This window comes from Nicotiana sylvestris, chromosome 8, assembly GCF_000393655.2.
Source record: "Nicotiana sylvestris chromosome 8, ASM39365v2, whole genome shotgun sequence".
In the NCBI taxonomy this organism is placed as follows: domain Eukaryota; kingdom Viridiplantae; phylum Streptophyta; class Magnoliopsida; order Solanales; family Solanaceae; genus Nicotiana; species Nicotiana sylvestris.
Genome location: NC_091064.1, coordinates 86,811,825 through 86,830,097, shown reverse-complemented (window position 1 = coordinate 86,830,097; position 18,273 = coordinate 86,811,825). Strand labels below are relative to the sequence as shown.

At 40.9% G+C, this 18,273-nt stretch overlaps 1 protein-coding gene across 1 annotated transcript; it reads left to right on the top strand.

The window, feature by feature from the left end:
- Window positions 1-256: 256 nt before the first annotated feature.
- On the top strand, window positions 257-3,373 carry LOC138875330 (uncharacterized). The gene is made up of 5 exons (XM_070154155.1): window positions 257-657; window positions 805-1,096; window positions 1,181-1,359; window positions 1,699-1,981; window positions 3,299-3,373. Exons 1-5 carry the CDS (start codon window positions 257-259, stop codon window positions 3,371-3,373), a joined length of 1,230 nt encoding a protein of 409 aa, XP_070010256.1.
- Window positions 3,374-18,273: the final 14,900 nt, after the last annotated feature.

Genomic DNA, 18,273 nt, shown 5'->3' with positions numbered 1-18,273 from the left:
TATAGCGTGTGTCCAGGAGACTAGGTGGGTTGGATCGAGGGTGAAAAACGCGGATGGGTATAAGTTATGGTACTCTAGAGTCCCTAGGGGTAAGAATGGAGTGGGTATCCTGGTAGATAACTATCTTAGAGAGTCGGTGGTAGAGGTCAGGTGGGTGAATGATAGACTAATGACTATTAAATTGGTGGTGGGTGAGTGTACTTTAAATGTCGTTAGTGCGTACGCACCGCAAGTAGGCCTGGATGAGTAGATTAAAATGCGTTTTTGGGAGGGGATGGATGACATCGTTCGTAGTATTCCACCTTCGGAGAGGTTATTCGTAGGAGGAGATTTCAATGGTCATATTGGGTCGTCTGCAGTTGTTTATACTGAGGTGCATGGCGGCTATAGTGTCGGGGAGCGGAACAGAGGGGGCACTTCGTTGTTGGACTTTTCCAAGGCATTCAATCTAGTAATTGCGAACTCAAGTTTTCCGAAGCGGGATGAGCATTTGGTTACTTATAAAAGTTCGGTGGCGAAGACTCAGATTGACTATCTACTCCTCAGGAGATGCGGCAGATTGTGCGAGGATTGCAAAGTTATCCCAGGTGAGACCCTAGCAATGCAACATAGGCTTTTGGTGATGGACATTGGTATTAGGATAAGGAGGAAGAAGAGGTCAGTACGAGGCCGACCGAGGATTAGGTAGGGCGCCTTGACTAAGGATAAAGCTCAGGAGTTGGAAAGAAGGTTATCGGCAATGGAAACTTAGAATAGTAGTGGGGACGCAAACAATATGTGGTTGACGACGGCTGATTGTATAAGGAAGGCGGAGAGAGAGGTGTTAGGGATATCTTCGGGCTGCACCGTTGGCCACAAAGGAGACTGGTGGTGGAATGCAATTGTCCAAGATAAAGTGGAAGCGAAGAAGGCGGCGTACCTGCGGTTCGTAGGGAGCTCTGGAGAGGAGGAGAGGAGAGAGAACAGTAAGAGATATAAGGTAGCTAGGAGGGAGGCGAAGATGGCAGTAATGGAGGCTAAGATGATAGCTTTTGCTTGTCTGTATGAGGAACTAGGGAACAAAGGAGGGGAGAAGAAGTTATTTCGACAAGCTAAGGTGAGAGAGAGGACGGCTTGGGATCTGGACCAAGTGAGGTGCATAAAAGATGATGACGGCAAAGTTTTGATGGGGGATGACCAGATTAAGAGGAGATGGCAGACCTACTTTCATAAACTTCTAAATGAAGAAAGGGATCAGGATATTGTGCTAAGTGAATTGAGGAATGCCAACAGCCCACATGAACTAAGTTATTATGGGGACATTGAGGTCGATGAGGTCATGGAGGCAATGCGTAAGATGAGGAGGGGCAGAGCTACCGGGCAAGACGAAATTCCGGTTGAACTTTGGAGGTGTGTGGGTAGAGCAGGCTTGGAATGGCTTACTGGGTTGTTTAATATTATATTCAAGACTAATAAGATGCCTGAAGAGTGGAGGTGGAGTACAAAGGTTTCGTTGTATAAGAACAAAGGCGATGTTTAGAGCTGTAACAACTATAGAGGTATCAAATTACTGAGTCACGCCATGAAAGTCTGGGAGAGAGTGGTAGAAATAAGAGTGCGAAGGACGGTGTCCATTTCAGATAACCAGTTCGGGTTCATGCCGGGGCGATCTACCACAGAAGCTATCCACCTTATTAGAAAGATGATGGAACAATACAGGGATAAGAAAAAGGATCTCCACATGGTGTTTATTGATCTAGAGAAAGCATATGACAGGGTTCCTAGGGAGGTCCTATGGAGATTCCTAGATGTTAAAGGGGTCCCAGTTGACTACATTAGGGTGATTAAAGACATGTATGATGGAGCTAAGACTCGAATTAGGACTGTAGGAGGCGACTCCGACCATTTTCCGGTTGTTACGGGGTTGCATCAAGGGTCTGCGTTCAGCCCTTTCCTATTTGCCTTGGTGATAGATGCTATAACGCATCATATTCAAGGGGAGGTGCCATGGAGCATGTTATTTGCTGATGACATAGTCCTAATTGACGAGACACGACGCGACGTCAACGAGAGGCTAGAGGTTTGGAGACATGCCCTTGAGTCTAAAGGTTTCAGGCTGAGCAGGACGAAGACGGAATACCTCGAGTGCAACTTTGGGGCCGAGCCGATGGAAGCAGGAGTGGAAGTGAGGCTCGACTCACAAGTCATCCCTAAGAGGGGTAGTTTCAAGTACCTTGAGCCAGTTATTCAGGGGACTGGGGAGATCGACGAGGATGTCACACATCGGATAGGGGTAGGGTGGATGAAGTGGAGGTTAGCAACGGGAGTCTTGTGTGACAAGAAAGTGCCACCATTACTAAAAGGTAAGTTTTACCGAGCAGTGGTTAGGCCTGCTATGTTGTATGGGACCGAGTGTTGGCCGGTTAAAAATTCACACATCCAGAAGATGAAAGTAGCAGAGACGAGGATGTTGAGGTGGATGTGCGGGCATACAATTATGGACAAGATTAGGAATGAAGTTATTCGAGATAAGGTGGGTGTGGCCCCCATGGAGGATAAGATGCAAGAAGCAAGACTCAGATGGTTCGGACACATTCAGAGGAGGAGCACTAATGCGCTAGTGAGGAGGTGTGAGCGACTGACTGTGGTGGGTATGAGGAGAGGTAGAGGGAGACCTAAGAAGTTTTGGGGGGAGGTGATTAGGCAGGACCTAACACGACTTAGGATTTCTGAGGACATGGCCCTTGACAGGGAATTGTGAAGATCGAGCATTAAGGTTGTAGATTAGGGGGAAGTCTGTGAGTATTACTACAGTGCACTGGAGTAACACTAGCCATTTAGGAGTTAGTCTTAGGATGCCACTGATCGGTAACGGATGCAGGGCTGTGTAGGTTGTATATTAGTATACCTCACACCCTTTTCTCCATCCTTTTCGTATTTCCTATATTTCTTATATTGTTGTTATTCTGGTATTTTATATTAGGTATTTTATGTTATTTATTATGACTCCATTGATACTACTAATATATTGTCTCCTGTTGCTCTCTTGAGCCGAGGGCTCCTGGAAACAGCCTCTCTGCCCCTCGGGGTAGGGGTAAGGTCTGTGTACATACTACCTTCCCCAGACCCCACTGGTGGGATTATACTGGGATGTTGTTGTTGTTGTTGTTGTTGTTCAAACGATAAAATAAATTAACTTATCATTCGCACAAGAAATAAGATAAGAATAAAATTATTTTGATTTATTCCCTCTATATTTAAAAGTACATTTAAATAAACATTCATTGCCTTAAGTAAATAAAACTGCTTATACATGTAGCTAACTTGTACAACTTATTTCTATGGGGCTGATCATGCAGTGTATGGTCCTGATAAGACAATAATCTCGTTCTAACAGTCCCCGGTCTTTGTGCACTTTTGGTGCCATATCATGTATTACTCCCCCAGTGTTCGAATGGTAAGTATGAGAATTCAAACACTGGAAGTCTTGCATTTACCTAAGGCATTTCCTTCGCTTTATACTTTACATTGCAGCTTCATCGGTGGAGACAACTTGTGGATTGTTAAATAATTTGTTTGAGTTTTGGGAGACGAGATTTACCATCGCGCAAAAGATTATTTTACTGTCCATAATCTGTTTGTCACATGAGCTTATGGTCGTTGATCAATCAGTAGAGTAACCTTAGTGCCTTGATATTGCAGGTCTTGCCTTTGTCGATGATCCTCCCTTTGTAGTATGTTTTACATTGCTGCCTCATTAAAAATCCTGCCAGAAAAACCGATTGGGACAAATATTTGTCAAAGGGAAAAGGAGTGCAGCACATACTTTCAGTACCATCAAGGATCATCAATAATAATACCTTTTAAGGTGAGTCACATTCACATTGCTTGGCAATTTGACCCTATTTTGTTTTTTCAATTCATATGAACCTTTACCAGTTACAGCTGAAACTCGGTAAGGTCTTTCCCATGTTTGTCTCACCTTTCCAGCATTGACTTCCCGAGTTCTTTGAGAAATCTTCCTTAGAACCAAATATCTAACTTTTAAATACTGGAGATTTGCCCTGCGATTGTAATACCTCTCCATCCTTTGCTTTAGGGCCACAATCCTCATGTATGCTATATCCTAGTTATCCTCAACCAAATCTAACTTGACTAGTAATGCTTCATTGTTTGTTTCTTCGTTTGCCCAAAAAAACCTTAAGTTCGGTTCCCCTACTTCCACCGGTATCAAAGCCTGCGAACCGTATACGAGCGAAAAGGGTGTTTCCCTCGTGCTCGACTTCGTTGTGGTCACGATATTCCTATAGCACGCCTCGAAGCTCATCTGGACACTTGCCTTTGGTATCTTCTAACTTCTTTTTAAGGTTTTGAATAATTAAGTTGTTGCTTGACTGTGCATGTCCATTAGCACGCGGGTGGTATGGTGAAGACGTAATTCGTTTGACCTTTAATCCTTCCAAAAAACTTTGTGACTTTTGAACTAATGAACAGTGGCCCGTTGTCACAAGAAATCTTTTTTGGTGTTCGAAATTGGCAGTCGATGTGGTCCCATACAAAATCAACCACTTCTCGTTCTCTGGTTTTTTTGTAAGCACCTGCTTCATCCCATTAGTAAAATAGTTAGTTAAAACCAAAAGAAATCTTGCCTTACTGGGCCCTTATGGCAAAGGACCGACTATGTCCATTCCCTATATCATGAATGGCCACGGAGACACCACCAAATGCAGAAGTTTCGCCGACTGATGCACTAATTGTGCATGTCATTGACATTTGTTGCACTTTCGTACAAATGCAATAACGACTTATGCCATCTAGGACCAATAGTAGCCAGCATTGACTAACATGAGAACCAATGAGTATGCACCTGAATGATTCCCGCATACACCTTCATGAACTTCCCTTATCACATAGTCTACCTCCGAGGCCCCAAGACACCGAGCCAATGGTCCTTGGAATGACCTCCTATATAACTTCCCATCAACAAGACAGTAACGAGCCACCTTGGTTCGTAGTGCCCGGGATGCTTTTGGATCTTCAGGAAATTTTCGTGTCTGAGATATTCAATGAACTCGTTCCTCCAGTCCGAGATTAAGTTGGTTGAATTAACTTCATAGTAGCCATCCACATCCAACACCGAATGCAACAATTGAACGATAGCATCGAAATCAGGTCCTTTTATTTCTGTGGATGAACCCAAATTAGCCAATGCGTCTGCCTCCATGTTTTCCTTCCTCGGAATGTGGATGATTGACCTCTCCCTGCACCGTGCAAGAAATGCTTGCACCTTGATCAAGTAATGCTGCATGTGTTCCTCCTTGGTGTCGAAAATTCTATACCTTTGGATTACTACCAGCTAGGAGTCACATTTGATCTCGATGACCTCAAAACCTAGTCCCCCAGCTAGTTCAAGTCCGTAACCAAGGCCTCATACTCAGCTTCATTATTAGTTAATGGTACAGTTATAATGGCCTGCCTTAGGGTTTCCCCGAAGGAGTCATTAAAATAACTCTGAGGCTGAACCCTTTTACGTTGGAGGCTCCATCCATAAATAAGGTCAAAACTACCATTCTTAATACTAATGCTGCCTCTTAGCAGCTAAGGGCAGTAATCCCGGACTGAAATCAACCATGAAGTCGGCCATAACATGTGACTTAATTGCAGTCCTTGTTTTTTATTCGATGTCGAATTTGCTGACTTTGACTGCCCATTTAGCCAAACAGCCTGACGACTCATGCTTATGAAGGATCGCTCGTCGCTACTAACGGGGTCTCGGTTGATTTCCCTTCCTTTAGCTACTAAGATGTTTCAGTTCGCTAAGTTTGAAAAGTCCAAAGAGCGCTGACTAGCCACGGAGCTTGGATACGGTTTCCCGATCGGAGATCCATGGATCGCAGACGGTATCTCCCCATTCACAACGTCTATTAGGTAAGACTGAAAGTAAGGCCTAAGCTTTTGAGAGTTAACTACGAGAGCTAAGGAAAATGTTTCAAAGTGCGGATAATGTGTCTTTGATCTTGTTAATATTTATTAACATAATAAACAGTAAATTGCACACCTTCTTCTTCCTAAACCAAAACGGCATTTACCGCTACTTTCGAGACCACCAGTTAAATAAACAACTTCTCACCTTCTCCCAATTTTTGACAACAACGGTGGGATATATAGATATCATTTTAGGTCTTTCAGTGCCTGTTGGCATTCCGGAGTCCATACTAAGTCTTTCTTATTTTTCAAAAGTGAAAAGCAAAATAAGCGATGTCACTTTTTCGAAGACCTAGAGATGAACCTGCTTAGAGCTGCCAACCTATCGGTCAATCTCTATACTTCCGTCGCACTTGTTAGATGGTCCAGGATATCCTCGATGGATTTGATTTTATTGGGGTTTACCTCAATTCTACTTTGAGAGACAAAAAATCCCAGGAACTTACTAGGATCCACCCCGAAGGCACACTTTTCCAGGTTAAGCTTCATGTTGCACTTTCTAAGAATGTCAGATGTCTCTTGGAGATGTTTTAGATGATCTTCTGCATTCAAAGACTTAACTAACATGTCTTTTATATATACTTCCATCGTCTTATCTGTCTGTTTTTCAAATATCTTATTAATGAACCTCTGATAAGTGGCTACAGTAATTTTAAGCCCAAAAGGAATCACATTATAGAAATAAGTGCCAAAGTTAGTGATGAAAGAAGTCTTCTCTTGATCTTCCAGGTTCGTCCAATTTTGATTATACCCGAAATAAGCATCAAGAAAATGTCTTTCGGGCGTAGCATCAATCATTTGATCAATGTTTGGAAATGGGAAAGTGTATTTCGGGCATGCCTTAATCAATGCTTCTAGTCTACACACATTCTAAATTTGTTATTCTTATTAGGCACTACTACTATGTTAGCTATCCAATCTGGGTACTTTATCTCTCTAATTGAACCGATGTTAAGTAATCGGGTTACCTCTTTCTGAACAAACCTGTTTCTGACCTCTACTATCGGTCGTTTCTTCGGCCTTACTGGAGGGAAGTTTGGATCCATACTCACTTTGTAGACCGCCACTTCCAATGGAATACCTATCATATCTGAATGCGACCAAGTAAAACAATCAAGATTAGGTTATTATAAACTCTATAATTTTTAACTTGAGTTCGGGACTCCATCCCATTCCTAAATGGAATTTTCTTTCCAAAAACTCTTCGATAAAGTTAGTTGTTCAAGCTCTTCTGTGGCTAACTTGGTTGCATACTTCTCCTCTGGTTCCTGAAAAGACCATGGTACCTGATATAATTTCGATGACTCCTCATCTTTATCATCTTCAATTAGGAAGGGATAAATCACTGATTCCTATAATTACTATTTGTCAGTTTCTTTTCCCTCGATGTTGGAAACAGTTATTGCGTTCATCTCCCTTGAAGCTGCTTGATTTCCTCTGATCTACTTGATCCCATATGGTGTTGGAAACTTTAACAATTGATGGTATGTTGAGGGTACGAACTTCATTTCATGTATCCACGGCCTTTTGAGGATTAAATTATAGCCCATCTCGCCATCTACCACTGCGAACAAGGTAGTCTTCATTACACCTTCGGCATAGGTGGGCAGCAAAATTTCTCCTCGTGTTGTCACGCTTGTTAGATATAAGCCAGCTGAAGCTTTGTCACCGGAATGATGTTCCCGATTAACTTCACTTGCCCTAGAACTATCTGTTATATGATGTTGGCTGAATTTGCTGGGTCAACAAAAACACGCTTAATTTTGAAATCTAAAACATTAAGAGAAATTACTTAAGCATCATTGTATGGTAGAAGATGTCCATCAGCATCTTCCTCCGTGAAGGTGATATTGTCTTCTGAAACATCTCGGATCCTCTTGCCATGAGTCACGGATATCTTTGTCTTCTTTGCTACCGAGAATGTTACCCCATTGACTTCTTCTCCCTCGAATATCATGTTAATTGTCATCCTAGGTGATCCTGCTACTTATTTTGATGGCTCTGCATTATCCCGGTTTCTCCCATAGTTGTTTTTGGTACGATCGCTTAAGAATTCTCTGAGGTGACCATTCTTCAGAATGTTGCCACCTCTTCTTGAAGATGTCGGTAGTCCCCAGTCCTATGGCTGTGAGTCCCATGGAATTCACACCATAAATTACGACACATTTGGCTAGGATTCGATCGAATTGGTTTCGGGAACCTAGTTTCTTTAATATTCCTCATGGCCGACAACAGCTATATCAGGCTGATATTAAAATTGTAATCAGATAACTAGGGATATGCTGAATCTTGGGATGCTAGCACCTATTTCTCCTACAATGATCTATTACTCTGGCCATGATCCGTCCTTCTATCTAAAGTGATCCTATTGGATTCCATTATTACCACGCCCATCGGCCCTCTCATAAGGTTGGAAACCATTTTTGGAGGGTCCGATCTGTATCAAAATCCTTTTTGAATCTATCCGGATTTCAGTTATGATTCCGTCATGTTGGCCCAAGTAAAGGTGATGTTTTGAAGACTGACAAAAGAACTCAGATATGGACCAGGTCCATCTTGTGAAGTACAGTAATGATCAACCCAAATATGTGAGATACACGTGAAGGAGATAAATCTAACTTATCAGAAGTAATATCTCCTTATCTGATCGAAAAGGTTGCATATTGGATAAGGAGAGAAATACTCCTTACACAAAGAGAACACAGTTTAGGAAGAGGATAGTGTTAGAGTATGAGATCAACTAGAACTCTTCTACGATAGAATAGTAGCATCTGTATCACAGTCAATCTCTAATTACTAACCCAATAAATATTAGTGTTGTTCTCTTTTATAGGTAATGCACATAAGCAGAAGTTAAACATAATTTGAGAGCAAAAGAGCAAGAGATTTTGTAAGCAATTTATGTGTTATTCAAGCGTCCAATCCTGAAGCTACTTGAACAAAATAGAAGAACCGGTTCCAAGTGTCTATCTTTTGCATAAAAGAAATTTCTTGCTTAAGTATTGTGCAAAAAATATTCCTTCTTATTTAACTGTCAAAGCTTCAGGAATATTTTTACATCCGATAGATTTTGATTCTGGGCATAAACATTTCTAAAATCTACCCATTACTATGAGGGTTTCATAAGAGAGGGCCCTTATGTTTACAGTGCTCTTGAAGAGGATGTCTTATGTTCATTCTAGCACAAGCATTTGATGTTTTTGTTAACTTTCAAACAATAAAATAAATTAACTTATCATTAGCACAAGAAATAGGATAAGAATAAAATTATTTTGATTTATTCCCTCTATATTTAAAAGTACATGTACATAAACATTCATTGTCTTATGTAAATAAAGCTTCCAATACATGTAGCTAACTTGTACAACTTATTTCTATAGGGATGATCATGCAGTGCCTGGTCCTGATAAGACAATACTCTCGTTCTAACAGTCCCCTGTCTTTGTGGCATTTTTGGTGCCATATCATGTATTACTCCCCCCAGTGTTCGAATGGTAAGTATGAGAATTCAAACACTAGAAGTATTGCATTTACCGATGGCATTTCCTTCGCGTTATACTTAACATTGCAGCTTCATCGGTGGAGACAACTTGTGGATTGTTAGATAAATTGTTTGAGTTTTGGGAGACGAAATTTGCCATCGCGCAAAAGATTATTTTACCGTCCATAATCTGTTTGCCACATGAGCTTATGGTCGTTGATCAATCAGTAGAGTAACCTTAGTGCCTTGATAATGCAGGACTAGCCTTTGCCGATGATCCTCCCTTCGTAGTATGTTTTACATTGTTGCCTCATTAAAAATCTTGCCAGAAAAATCTGATTGGGACAAATATTGGTCGAAGGGAAAAGGAGTGCAGCACATACTTTCAGTACCATCAAGGATCTTCAATAATAATACCTTTTAAGGTGAGTCACATTCACATTGCTTGGCAATTTGACCCTATTTTGTTTTTTCAATTCATATGAACCTTTACCGGTTACAGCTGAAACTCGGTAAGGTCCTTCCCATGTTTGTCCCACCTTTCCAGCGTTGACTTCCTGAGTTCTTTGAGAAATCTTCCTTAGAACCAAATATCTAACTTTTAAATACCGTAAATTTGCCCTGCGATTGTAATACCTCTCCATCCTTTGGTTTAGGACCACAATCCTCATGTATGCTAGATCCCAGTTATCCTCAAGAAAATCTAACTTGACTAGTAATGCTTCATTGTTTGTTTCTTCGTTTGCCCAAAAAAACCTTAAGTTCAGTTCCCCTACTTCCACCGGTATCAAAGCCTCCGAACCGTATACGAGCGAAAATGGTGTTTTCCTCGTGCTTGACTTCGTTGTGGTCACGATATTCCTATAGCACGCCTCGAAGCTCATCTGGCCACTTGACTTTGGCATATTCTAACTTCTTTTTAAGGTTTTTAATAATTAAGTTGTTGGTTGACTATGCATGTCCATTAGCACGCGGGTGGTATGGTGAAGACGTAATTCATTTGACCTTTAATCTTTCCAAAAAAACTTTGTGACTTTTGAACTAATGAATTGTGGCCCGTTGTCACAAGCAATCTCATTTGGTATTCTAAATTGGCAGTCGATGTGGTATCATACAAAATCAAACACTTCTCGTTCTCTGGTTTTTTGGTAAGCACCTGCTCCACCCCATTAGTAAAATAGTTAGTTAACACAAAAAGAAATCTTGCCTTACCGGGCCCTTATGGCAAAGGATCGACTATGTCCATTCCCTATTTCATGAATTTCCACAGAGACACCACCGAATGCAGAAGTTTCGCCGACTGATGCACCAATTGTGCATGGCGTTGACATTTGTCGCACTTTCGTACTAATGCCATAACAACTTATTCCATCTAGGACCAATAGTAGCCAGCCTTGACTAACATGAGAACCAATGAGTATGCACCTGAATGATTCCCGCATACACCCTCATGAACTTCCCACATCACATAGTCAGCCTTCGAGGCCCCAAGACACTGAGCCAATGGTCCTTGGAATGACCTCCTGTATAACTTCCCATCAACAAGACAGTAACGAGCCGCCTTGGTCCATAGTGCCTGGGATGCTTTTGGATCTTTAGAAAATTTTCATGTCTGAGAAATTCAATGAACTCGTTCCTCCAGTCCGAGATTAAGTTGGTTGAATTAACTTCACAATAGCCATCCACATCCAACACCGAATGCAACAATTGAACGATAGCATCGAAATCAGGTCCTTTTATTTCTGTGGATGAACCCAAATTAGCCAACGCATCTGCCTCCATGTTTTCCTTCCTCGGAATATGGATGATTGACCTCTCCCTGCACCGTGCAAGAAATGCTTGCACCTTGATCATGTAATGCTGCATGTGCTCCTCCTTGGTGTCAAAAATTCTATACCCTTGTTTTACCACCAGCTAGGAGTCACATTTGATCTCGATGACCTCAAAACCTAGTCCCCCAGCTAGTTCAAGTCCCGTAACCAAGGCCTCGTATTCAACTTCATTATTAGTTAATGGTACAGTTATAATGGCCTGCCTTAGGGTTTCCCCAAAGGAGTGATTAAAATAACCCTGAGGCTGAACCCTTTTACGTTGGAGGCTCCATCTATAAATAAGGTCAAAACTACCATTCTTAATACTAATGCTGCCTCTTAGCAGCTAAAGGCAGTAATCCCGGACTGAAATCAACCATGAAGTCGGCCATAACATGTGACTTAATTGCAGTCCTTGTTTTTTATTTGATGTCGAATTCGATGACTTCGACTGCCCATTTAGCCAAACAGCCCGACGACTCATGCTTATGAAGGATTGCTCGTCGCTACTAATTGGGTCTCGGTTGATTTCCCTTCCTTTAGCTACTATGATGTTTCAGTTCGCTAAGTTTGAAAAGTCCAAAGAGCGCTGACTAGCCATGGAGCTTGGATACGGTTTCCCGATCGGAGATCCATGGATCGCATACGGTATCTCCCCATTCACAACGTCTATTAGGTAAGACTAAAAGTAAGGCCTAAGCTTTTGAGAGGTAACTACGAGAGCTAAGGAAAACATTTCAAGGTGTGGATAATGTGTCTTTGCTCTTGTTAATATTTATTAACATAATAAACAGTAAATTGCACACCTTCTTCTTCCTAAACCAAAACGGCACTTACCGCTACTTTCGAGACCGCCAGTTAAATAAACAACTTCTCACCTTCTCCCAATTTTGACAACAACGGTGGGATATATAGATATCATTTTAGGTCTTTCAGTGCTTGTTGGCATTCCGGAGTCCATACGAAGTCTTTCTTATTTTTCAAAAGTGAAAAGGAAAAGAAGCGATGTCACTTTTCCGAAGACCTAGAGATGAACCTGCTTAGAGATGCCAACCTATAGGTCAATCTCTATACTTCCGTCACACTTGTTAGATGGTCCAGGATATCCTCAATGGCTTTGATTTTATCGGGGTTTACCTCAATTCCACTTTGAGAGACCAAAAATCCTAGGAACTCACTAGGATCCACCCCGAAGGCACACTTTTCCGGGTTAAGCCTCATGTTGCACTTTCTAAGAAGGTCAGATGTCTCTTGGAGATGTTTTAGATGATCTTCTGTATTCAAAGACTTAACTAACATGTCGTTTATATATACTTCCATCGTCTTATCTGTCTGTTTTTCAAACATCTTATTAACGAACCTCTGATAAGTGGCTCCAGCATTTTTAAGCCCAAAAGGAATCACATTATAGCAATAAGTGCCAAAGTTAGTGATGAAAGAAGTCTTCTCTTGATCTTCCGGGTTCGTCCAATTTTGATTATACCCGAAATAAGCATCAAGAAAACTCATTAACTCGTTTTCGGCCGTAGCATCAATCATTTGATAAATATTTGGCAATGGGAAAGTGTCTTTCAGGCATGCCTTATTCAATCCTTATAGTCTACACACATTCTAAATTTGTTATTCTTTTTAGGTACTACTACTATGTTAGCTATCCAATCTGGGTAATTTATCTCTCGAATTGAACCGATGTTAAGTAATCGGGTTACCTCTTTCTGAACAAACTTGTTTCTGACCTCTGCTATCGGTCGTTTCTTCGGTCTTACTGGAGGGAAGTTTGGATCCATACTCAGTTTGTGGACCACCACTTCTAATGGAATACCTGTCATATCTGAATGCGACCAAGTAAAATAATTAACATTAGATTTAATAAACTCTATAATTTTTAACTTGAGTTCGGGACTCCATCCCGTTCCTAAATGGAATTTTCTTTCTAAAAACTCTTCGACAAAGTTAGTTGTTCAAGCTCTTCTGTGGTTAACACGGTTGCATACTTCTCCTCTAGTACCTAAAAAGACCATGGTACCTGATATAATTTCGATGACTCCTCATCTATATCATCTTCAATTAGGAAGGGATAAAGCACCGGTTCCTGTAATTACTATTTGTCGATTTCTTTGCCCTCGCTGCTGGAAACAGTTATTGCGTTTATCTCCCTTGCAGTTGCTTGAACTACTCTGATCTACTTGATCCCCTCTGGTGTTGGAAACTTCAACAATTGATGATATGTTGAGGGTACGACCTTCATTTCATGTATCCACGGCCTTTTGAGGATTACATTATAGACCATCTCGCCATCTACCACTGCGAACAAGGTAGTCTTCATTACACCTTCGACATGGGTGGGCAGCAGAATTTCTCCTCGTGTTGTCACGCTTGTTAGGTATAAGCCAGCTAAAGCTTTGTCACCGGAATGATGTTCCCGATTAACTTCACTTGCTCTAGAACTATCTGTTATATGATGTTGGCTGAATTTGGAGGGTCAACAAAAGCACGCTTAATTTTGAAATCTAAAACATTAAGAGAAATTACTTAAGCATCATTGTGTAGTAAAAGATGTCCATCAGCATCTTCCTCCGTGAAGGTGATATTGTCTTCTAAAACATCTCGGATCCTCTTGCCATAAGTCACAGATATCTTTATCTTCTTTGCTGCCGAGAATGTTACCCCATTGACTTCATCTCCCTCGAATATCATGTTAATTGTCATCCTAGGTGATCCTACTACTGATTTTGTTGGCTCTGCATTATCCCGGTTTCTCCCATAGTTGTTTTTGGTACTATCGCTTAAGAATTCTCTGAGGTGACCATTCTTCAGAATGTTGCCACCTCTTCTTGAAGATGTCGGCAGTCCCCAGTCCTATGGCTGTGAGTCCCATGGAATTCATACCATAGATTAGGACACATTTGGCTAGGATTCGATCGAATCGGTTTCGGGAACCTAGTTTCTTTAATATTTCTCATGGCCGACAACAGCTATATTAGGTTGATATTAAAATTGTAATCATATAACTAGGGATACGCTAAATCTTGGGATGCTAGCGCCTCTTTCTCCTACAATGATCTATCACTCTGGCCATGATCCGTCCTTCTATCTGAAGTGAACCTATTGGATTCCATTATTACCACGCCCATCGGCCCTCTCATAAGGTTGGAAACCATTTCTGGAGGGTCCGATCTGTATCAAAATCCTTTTGGATCTATCTGGATTTTGGTTACGATTCCGTCATGTTGGCCCAAGTAAAGGTGAAGTTTTGAAGACTGACAAAAGAACTCAGACATGGACTAGGTCCATCTTGTGAAGCACAGTCATGATCAAACCAAATATGTGAGATGCACGTGAAGGAGATAAATCTAACTTATCAGAAGTAATATCTCCTGATCTGATCGAAAAGTTGCATATTGGATAAGGAGAGAAAGACTCCTTACACAAAGAGAACACAGTTTAGGAAGAGGATAGTGTTAGAGTATGAGATCAACTAGAACTCTTTTACGATAGAAGAGTAGCATCTGTATACCAGTTAATCTCTAATTACTATCCCAATAAATATTAGTGTTGTTCTCTTTTACAGGTAATGCACATAAGCAGAAGTTAAACATAAATTGAGAGCAAAAGAGCAAGAGATTTTGCAAGCAATTTATGTGTGATTCAACTGTGCAATCCTGAAGCTACTTGAACAAGATAGAAAAACCGGTTCCAAGTGTCTATCTTTTGCATAAAAGAAATTTCTTGCTTAATTATTGTGCAAAAAATATTCCTTATTATTTAACTGTCAAAGCTTCAGGAATACTTTTACATCCGATAGATTTTGATTACGGGCATAAACATTTCCAAAATCTACCCATTACTATGAGGGTTTTATAAGAGAGGGCCCTAATGTTTACGATGCTCTTGAAGAGGATGTCTTATGTTCATTCTGCACAAGCATTTGATGTTTTTGTTAACTTTCAAATGATAAAATAAATTAACTTATCATTTGCATAAGATATAAGGTAAGAATAAAATTATTTTGATTTATTCCCTATATATTTAAAAGTACATTTACATAAACATTCATTGTCTTAAGTAAATAAAGCTTCCAATACATGTAGCTAACTTTTACAACTTATTTCTATGGGGCTAATCATGCAGTGCCTAGTCCTGATAAGACAATAATCTCGTTCTAACAGTCCCCTGTCTTTGTGGCATTTTTGGTGCCATATCATGTATTACTCCCCCCAGTGTTCGAATGGTAAGTATGAGAATTCAAACACTAGAAGTCTTGCATTTACCGATGGCATTTCCTTCGCATTATACTTTACATTGCAGCTTCATCGGTGGACACAACTTGTGGATTGTTAAATAATTTTTTGAGTTTTGGGAGATGAAATTTGCCATAGCGCAAAAGTTTATTTTACCGTCAATAATCTGTTTGCCACATGAGCTTATGGTCGTTGATCAATCAGTAGAGTAACCTTAGTGCCTTGATATTGCAGGTCTTGCCTTTGTTGATGATCCTCCCTTCGTAGTATGTTTCACATTGCTGCCTCATTAAAAATCTTGCCAAAAAAATCTGATTGGGACAAATACTGGTCGAAGGGAAAATGAGTAAAGCACATACTTTCAGTACCATCAAGGATCTTCAATAATAATACCTTTTAAGGTGATTCACGTTCATATTGCTTGACAATTTGACCCTATTTTGTTTTTTCAATTCATATGAACCTTTACCGGTTACAGCTGAAACTCGGTAAGGTCCTTCCCATGTTTGTCCCACCTTTCCATCATTGACTTCCAGAGTTCTTTGAGAAATCATCCTTAGAACCAAATATCTAACTTTTAAATACCGAAAATTTGCCCTGCAATTATAATACCTCTACATCCTTTGCTTTAGGGCCACAATCCTCATGTATGCTAGATCCCAGTTATCCTCAGGCAAATCTAACTTTACTAGTAATGCTTCATTGTTTGTTTCTTCGTTTGCCCAAAAAAACCTTAAGTTCAATTCCTCTACTTCCACCGATACCAAAGCCTCCGAACCATATACGAGCGAAAAGAGTGTTTTCCTCGTGCTCAACATCGTTGTGGTCACGATTTTCCTATAGCACGCCTCGAAGCTCATCTGGCCACTTGCCTTTGGCATCTTCTAACTTCTTTTTAAGGTTTTGAATAATTAAGTTGGTGGTTGACTGTGCATGTCTATTAGTACGCGGGTGGTATGGTGAAGACGTAATTCGTTTGACCTTTAATCCTTCCAAAAAAACTTTGTGACTTTTGAACTAATGAACTGTGGCCCGTTGTCACAAGCAATCTCCTTTGGTATTCTAAATTGGCAATCGATGTGGTCCCACAAAATCAAACACTTCTCGTTCTCTGGTTTTTTGGTAAGCACCTGCTTCATCCCATTAGTAAAATAGTTAGTAAAAACCAAAAGAAATCTTGCCTTATCGAGCCGTTATGGCAAAGGACCGACTATGTCCATTCCCTATTTCATGAATAGCCACGGAGACACAACCGAATGCAGAAGTTCCGCCGACTGATTCACTAATTGTGCACGGCATTGACATTTGTCGCACTTTCATACAAATGTCATAACGACTTATTCCATCTAGGACTAATAGTGGCCAGCCTTGACTAACACGAGAACCAATGAGTATGCACCTGAATGATTCCCGCATACACCGTCATGAATTTCCCTCATCACATAGTCAGCCTCCGAGGCCCCAAGACACCGAGCAATGGTCCTTGGAATGACCTCCTGTATAACTTCCCATCAACAAGACAGTAACGAGCCGCCTTGGTCCGTAGTGCCCGGGATGCTTTTGGATCTTGAGGAAATTTTCATGTTTGAGATATTCAATGAACTCGTTCCTCCAGTCCGAGATTAAGTTGGTTGAATTAACTTCATAGTAGCCATCCACATCCAACACCGAATGCAAAAATTGAACGATAGCATCAGAATCAGGTCCTTTTATTTCTGTGGATAAAACCAAATTAGCCAACGCGTCTGCCTCCATATTTTCCTTCCTCGGAATGTGCATGATTGACCACTCCCTGAACCGTGCAAGCAATGCTTGAACCTTGATCAAGTAATGCTGCATGTGCTCCTCCTTGGTGTCGAAAATTCTATACCCTTGGTTTACCTCCATCTAGGAGTCACATTTGATCTCGATGATCTCAAAACCTAGTCCCCCAGCTAGTTCAAGTCCTGTAACCAAGGCCTCGCACTCAGCTTCATTATAAGTTAAGTTAATGGTACAGTTATAATGGCTTGCATTAGGGTTTCCCCTAAGGAGTGATTAAAACAACTTCGAGGCTGAACCCTTTTACGTTAGAGGCTCCATCCATAAATAAGGTCAAAACTACCATTCTTAATACTAATGCTGCCTCTTAGCAGCTAAAGGCAGTAATGCCGGACTGAAATCATCCATGAAGTCGGCCATAACATGTGACTTAATTGCGGTCCTTATTTTTTATTCGATATCGAATTCGCTGACTTCGACTGCCCATTTAGCCAAACAGCCCGATGACTCAGGCTTATCAAGGATCGCTCGCCGCTACTAACGGGGACTCGGTTGATTTCCCTTCCTTTAGCTACTAAGATGTTTCAGTTCGCTAAGTTTGAAAAGTCCAAAGAGCGCAGACTAGCCACGGAGCTTGGATACGGTTTCCCGATCGGAGATCCATGGATCACAGACGGTATCTCCCCATTCACAACGTCTATTAGGTGAGACTGAAAGTAAGACCTAAGCTTTCGAGAGGTAACTATGAGCGCTAAGGAGAACTTTTCAAGGTGCGGATAATGTGTCTCTGCTCCTAATAATATTTATAAACATAATAAACAGTAAATTGCATACATTCTTCTCCCTAAACCCAAACGGCACTTACCGCTACTTTCGAGACAGCCAGTTAAATCAACAGCTTCTTACCTTCTCCCAATTTTGACAACAACGGTGGGATATATAGATATCATTTTAGGTCTTTCAGTGCCTGTTGGCATTCCGGAGTCCATACAAAGTCTTTCTTATTTTTCAAAAG